Here is a 6,914-nt window from a genome sequence, read left to right as displayed (position 1 = left end):
TGACGGGGACCGTTCTGTTGACTGGCCAACAGTTTGCTGTACATAGAAACAAGACCCGCTAGAGACAAACAGCACGAGGACCCATTTTGTCTTGATATCAGGTTCAAACAGGGTGTTCATCCAGGTTCAGACTTCCCTTGATGGGTCTGTAACTCAGAACCAGCCTAAGCCTAGTCCAACCCGAACGGACCAAATTTCTGATAAAGAAGAAAACTGGCATGCAGTACTGTGTAAAAAGTCTTAGGCACCCTAGAATTTTTTAAATATACATTTTGTCTTAGATATTTATTTGTTGTCTGCATTAGTGTGTCAGTAGACTGCTCCCCCCCCCCCCCAGAAACTATTAATTTAATTATTTTTGAACGTTATTTTTTAAAGCATCTCCACTTTATGGATTTTGTACCTAAGACATTTGCACAGTACTGTACCGCTTCAACGTACCGCGTCACTGACCGTACTCACCTGTTTGTGTATCATTTTCCATCATATCTTTATTTTTATATGATCGTGGCACTCTTAAAAAGAGTAGGCGTTGTAACACAGGAACCTGAGAATGAGAAGAACACGCTTTAACGTGGAAAAACGATGCTTTGCATTGTGCAAAACACAAGTGCGGACATGACAATAGACACTGCAAGAAAACTGTCTGTATTAGGGATATTAGCCACACTGTTTGCTATTGTCACACAAACACACACACACACACACACACACACACACACACACATAGACAGACACACACACACACACACACACACACACACACATGCATATGCCTCTTTGTGGGGGAGCTTATGTAATATAAGCAGATGGATGTCACAGAGATTTGCGGTGCTTAGCTCTCCCTAAGCAAACATCTGATGCAGGTTCTCTGTGCTCACTACTCTGGCCTGGCCTGTTGGCCGGGCAGACAACCTTCTCGCTTCTCAAATGGGCCTATACGTTTTGCTTGAACATAGTAGGTCCTGAATGAAACGTTAACTGCCAGGGTGCCAACTCGCCATCGCAGTGAACCCATAATTATCAGCCGTTGATTTCAGTCTGATATCAGGCTAGTACGAGGAGGCAGCACTTTGGCTAAACAAAACAGAACCATCACATGAGCTGTTAGATCACGATTCAGTCTCAAAATTTGGTAAACATCTATAGCCAGGGGCCTAACGACACACCCCAGCACACCCCCACACATACAGGCATACAGACACACACATACTTGGCAGTTACGCAGGGCAAAGCGATCAGGTCAGGGCCATGGAGTGGGTTGTGGTAGGAATGTCCCGAGGGTGATATATGGGCGACAGATTTCACAATGCGAGACCTTTAGTCTACCTTTAACTGGGGATAAAGTGGTGGAATAGAAGGCCTATTTACAAAAACAAGGAAGTAAAAAAAAAGTATCCAAATGAATGAGGATCCTGTGAAGTTTTAATGTCTTTTGGTGAGCGTAAACATGTGACTTTACGACCACGGTTAGTGTTGCACTGGACAGCTGCAAAGGGCTGCCCGGCTTAATTGCGCGGTAACGTCTTAGTGAAGGGTGTTTGCCGAGCACGGTCCCGAGTCGCTCCCCGCGGGCTCGAAGTCAAAGCTGGAGCTCCTCCATTATAGCTCCCTGGGCTTCAAGTCTGGTGGTTGATAGCAATGGAAGGCCTGGAATCCAAGGAAAATAAAGTGCCGGGCATAGAAATCAGCAAGCGAGCGTACTTTGGAAGATTGCCCCTCGCCCTCTCCACCACCCCTCTTCCCCAGCTCTCTCTCCTCTCAGCTTCTCTTCCACTGTAAACACATTGCTTTTCCCATGTCGCTTTGGGGAACATTCAAAAAGGAAGACGGGGGGAGGAAAACACAACATTAGAGGCTTAATAAAGGGTTTGCGAGAGTAAGAGGTGCAGAGGGACACCAACCGCTCGCAGGCGAGAGAGACGAGGACGAGCGGACTGATCTCACCCCGTGCAAAGAAAAAAGACAGGGTTTTTAGAAAAGATCGGTTCCATAAGGTAATGTAAAAACATATCGAAATGCACTCTGTATTTTCTTAATGCACTGTTTATTTTTTCTTACCTAACAATGCCATTGTTTGAATAGCTCATGCCACTGCCATGATGAAAACAGTACTTTATGTTGTCGGTGCAATTTTTCCTGCTTGATCAAAAAAGAAAAGAAAAAAGATTGCATGCTTTGATATCATTGAGATGAAAACAGAAATATTGTGCTACCTAATTGATCTCTTGTTGATAAACTTTTTTTCCGTTATTGTTTTGCCATAGAATGAGAGAGAGAGAGAGAGAGAGAGACAGAGAGAAGCCATTGGGGGTTTAGGTTAGAGTGTTGTTTATCCTCTGCTCAGGGGGAGAGCCAGGGAGAGAGAGAGAGAGGTGGGGGAGGGAGAAGACGAGCAGCCAGCATAAAGCTGGATGAGGATCACTGCAAATGGACAAGGACCCAACGGACCCTCCTCCTCCCAGTATATGTTTGTGCACACGCACACACACACACACACACACACACACACACACGCACACACACACACACGCACACGCACATGCACAGACACACGCAACACTGCAACCTTGAGTCATGCCGGTTGGCAGTTTGGGGGAGGAAGCACATTATTGCTTGGACTTGGTCAGCCCCTGCATATTATCCTCCCTCCCCCAGTTCTGTTGGTAATAACCCACACAGACCTCTCTTTTCTCTGCCTCTCCTCCTCCTCCTCCTCCTCCCTGTGCTGTGCTGTGCTGTGCTGGGGAGGGGCCTTTGATGTCCAGTTCTGAGGGACTCAGGAGTGATATGGGGGGTGGAGGGGGACCGGAGTGCTGCGGGTCAGGCCAACCCCAATCTGATATCAACAATGCACCAACGGCTCAACTACCGTCTATATGAGAAATGGCCTAACAGCTGAGACTCTTAACAAGCTCGGGGGTTGAAGCCTCCCCGCAGACAATGCCAGCTGGATATCGCTACCATACATGATTCTTTTTCTTTGGCCGTCACTTTATGTGTCACATTTGTTTTCTTTCTCTCGGGGCGAAAAAGCATCGATCTAATATATTTTGTTTGACACTGCAATACACTGACTGACCACGGCAGATGTGAATTAAATACAGTATGATGTAAATGTGTAAAATACTCTGTTGCTGTTCCAACGTTGTTCCAATGTAACATACAGTACACGGTATATTTGGTGGGGGGGAAAAAAACGATGGTTATCACAGACACTTTGTAATTTGTGGATGCAAAAAAATGTTGCTGCTTTCCATGCAGATGCAGATACTCTGTTTGTTAATTGTCTTCAGATGTTAATTATGGGCCAATACTGCTGTGACAGCTGTAGCCAATATTGTATGTTCTTTAAGCACAGGGTTTAGTTTCAAAATAATAAATATAATAAAAAATATAGTGTGACGGTGCAGATATGCAAAAGATTGTAATGTTTTATATTAACCTTCATAAAATATCAAAGTGAGTTTTTACTTTTCTAATAAAGTGGCACATCAAAATGCGTATGTTTATCTTTCCATTTGAGTTATATTGCCTTGGGCATGATATCAAGATAGGCTGCTGATGTCAATGTAAGTCAATTGGGGCAGTTTGCTTGCTGGATTGTTCTAGCTCCTATAGCAACAAAGTAACAATGTTGCCATTGCAGCTCTATATCAACATGCTATTGCTACAGTACAAAGTATCAACGTGTAGCCTTTGTAGCTTGTAATAAATGTAGCTGACAATATAATAGATTAATTCAAATTAAACAACTTGTGGCTGTGCTCCGCAGGGATTTTTAGAACGCGTAAGCAGTGTTACAGCTAGACGACGCTGAAGCGGTAATATAACATTGCAATACATTTTCAATAAGAATACATCTTTTAATTGTCATGTGATAGCAATTGAATGTTATGCTTCCACCAAGCAGTTTAATTCTTGAAATGATTTCCAGTTTGCAATTAATATTTAAGAGTGGATTTCTCTGATATTTTATAATGTAATCAAGCCAAACACAGCAGAGCATGATGGGGTCCACCATGGTTGAGGATATACATTTTTACACATCAGGTATACTATGCAACTTTTTTAGGGCCCTTCTACAGAAACAAACTGATCTTAAAGTCATTTTCTTGAAGAGTAGGACTTCTAGATGGACAATGTGGTCTTTGAATTGTTATTATTGCACCATAACTCAAAACACCAGCCTGTTTTGCTACAATGTTTACAAACAATACAACTGTAAACAAAGTCTCAAGTAGTATATCTATCTAAAACTCCATCTAAAACTCATTTTAACTCTTACAAACTGATATATTCCTTGCATCAAGAGCCCTGTCAGAGCTAAAAGATACAGTGCTTTAAAATGTAAAAAGAAGGAAAAAAGTTTGTTTATGTTTGAAGTGCCCTGAAAAAGTTGCATACTAGTATTACAAGTGTTAAACTTGTATGGGAGGAAAACAGTTGGAAAGTGAATGTTCAGTCAATCGATCAACAGCCTGGTGAAAAATATGATGTGAAGATAGATGTGGATTTGCGGAAAACATAGCTGTGCAGTTTGCTGCTGCAGCTGAAGGCCTGCGGGCTGTTTTTCTCTCCTCTCTCTCTCGCTGCTGCCTGTCGACAGACACCGGCCGGTAAACTGGTGGACACGCCCCCTCCCCCCACGCACGTACACCCTTTTCTTGAAGAGAAAACGTGATTGACGGGCTGAAACTAGCCAATCGGCGGCCGCCCTGCCTGCGGATCCCCAGCGTGCCAAAGTGGAATGTTTATGTACCGCGCGGACCAATAGGACTGAATTGGAGGGGGCGTGGCATTCTTTTTGGAGGAAAGAGGCAAAACAATCTTTTTATCCTCCTCTGACCGGGCGGCGTTTTGGATATCCTGGGTGCTGGTGGTGTGGTGTGGTGTGGTGTGGTGCAGGCAAAACTTTACATGTAGTCTAGAATAGAAGTCAAGATACGGGGACAACAACCTATCAACTCGCGACAATCCTTAGATAAATGTCTCTAATTCCAGCATTTTGCACTAAAATCTATAGAAAGCTGGTTTTCTTTCTTTAGTCCCCCACTTAGTCCTGCCTGAATATGGATTCCAGTCGTGTTTTGGACAAGTCCTCGGTCGGGATGAGGGTAGGCGGCGCTGAGTTCAACTACCGTGCTGAGTGCTCCGTGCTCCGCGACACTACTACTCGCCGGGTCGCGGTAGAAAGCGGTCCCAACCCGGCGGCGTGCACAACAAACCGGCCGGTGCTCTACACGTTTGTAATGGACGGCGGCTCGCTGGTGGTGGGAGGGACATGCGAGAAAAGCTTTCCAAAAGGGAATGGACTGTCTTCTGCACGAGGGATATTGCACGACATGGGAAAAGTAAGTGGTGCCTTTTTGGCTCGTGCAGAGTGTGGTGCTGAGTGAGTGTGGTGCTCGTGCTGACTGAGTGTGTACGATTCACGACTCGGTCTACCGGTATTCACGCTAACGCCTCCTGCACAGATGATATCAAGCATGTTTACATCGTAACAACACGACATGCCAAAGAATGAAAAGTTGCACAGAAATACCGTCTATACATGTTGTTATTACGCTTTCACGTGGTTTGACGTACCCGGTAATGCTACTGTGATGTTGTTGTGCCACAATCGAGACTATGTTGTGTATACAGCGCGAGCGTTTTTTTTTTTAAAATAGTTTAGTTAAATGTTTACTTTTTAAAAGTGTAAATAACTCCCGGCGTCAACCCTCGTTTGCAAGTGATATACCATACAAACTGTTGTTTCGAACGGTGTACGTGGTGTAAACGTGCAAAGTTAGTAAAAAAAAAATAGCCATTCCCCCTCCCCCCAAATGGAGAAGGCATCAAGCTGCAGGGCTGCTGAGGGGGAGGAGGAAGAAAGGGGGGGGGGTGTCTTTTTCAAGATGCATGCTGGAACACTAAAACAATAATGTAGCCTTGCCCCTAAATTCACTTAATATGTTTGTAAGTTTGTCTATGTGAGTTTGTTTAGTCAAATTAGAAATTGAATATAGAAACTTGAAAAAGACTGCACTAAAAAAACTGCTTTAAACTCCACAGGTCCACACACTGCAAACTAGACACGCACACACACACACACACACACACACACACACACACACACCATGTTTAAGACTTACTGCCTCTCAGTGGTTGGTTGCCTGCATTTCTAGCACTGGCCATAATATTTCTGACATCTGCATGCTGATGATAATGGCCTGGAATAATCGATTGACTGACTTCGCTGTGTTTTCCCCTTTCCTCTTCTAGACTGGCTGTGGTGGCTTGGGGGACCAGAGAGACACTGGCTCCACTGGGGTCCTGAAGAGGGCCAGTCCCACTCACATGAACGGGCTGGTGCCAGGCACCGGCCTCCTGAACGGGCTGGTGCCAGGCGCCGGCCTCCTGAACGGGCTGGTGCCAGGCGGGCTCCTGAACGGGCTGGTGCCAGGCGGGCTCATGCACTTGGACATCAGGAACCCAGGGAAACAGGCAGAGCAGCTGCTCAACGGGTTCAGGGCAGTGCCAGGAGGACAGAACGTACCACCACCGGCAGAGAGGCAACCGCTCCCATCCTCCCACATCCCTGTCCCCAGAAACAGGTAAGGAGACATTTTACGACCCCGCAAACGCTATGTTATGTCTAGGGCTGGATGAGAATTTAATATGTGCCATTATCATCTTTCAGTGGAATCATAATATCGTGATGATATGAAGATATTTTAAAAACGTGACACACATTTCTGCCGTCTAAATTGATGTTGACAAGCACATTTTTACTTAAAAAAACTCGTAAAAATGAGGTATGGTAAGAATATGATTTGAATATTTTGTTTGACATCACACCTAACATTACCATTCGGTTCAAATCAATTATTATTTAACATGATTTTGCATAGATGAACCATATCATGATA

At 44.6% G+C, this 6,914-nt stretch overlaps 2 protein-coding genes across 2 annotated transcripts in view; both read left to right on the top strand.

Moving 5' to 3' along the window:
- Nucleotides 1–3,494, top strand: part of LOC310771305 (uncharacterized protein) — a gene marked incomplete at its 5' end in the record, with an annotated part of 5,579 nt that extends 2,085 nt beyond the window's left edge. Inside the window, one exon of the mRNA XM_083663948.1 lies at nucleotides 1–3,494. This exon is cut by the window's left edge and continues 430 nt beyond it.
- A 1,427-nt stretch (nucleotides 3,495–4,921) lies between these two features.
- On the top strand, nucleotides 4,922–6,603 carry LOC310771304 (uncharacterized protein; the record flags this gene model as incomplete). The annotated part of the gene is made up of 2 exons (XM_083663947.1): nucleotides 4,922–5,354; nucleotides 6,268–6,603. Exons 1-2 carry the CDS (start codon nucleotides 5,073–5,075, stop codon nucleotides 6,601–6,603), a joined length of 618 nt encoding a protein of 205 aa, XP_083520073.1. The 5' UTR covers nucleotides 4,922–5,072.
- Nucleotides 6,604–6,914: the final 311 nt, after the last annotated feature.

The sequence above is a fragment of the Poromitra crassiceps genome (assembly GCF_964638095.1).
Source record: "Poromitra crassiceps genome assembly, contig: HAP1_SCAFFOLD_507, whole genome shotgun sequence".
NCBI classification, from domain to species: domain Eukaryota; kingdom Metazoa; phylum Chordata; class Actinopteri; order Beryciformes; family Melamphaidae; genus Poromitra; species Poromitra crassiceps.
The sequence above is the reverse complement of the archived record's forward strand: the minus strand, read 5'-3'. Positions and strand labels throughout refer to the sequence as shown.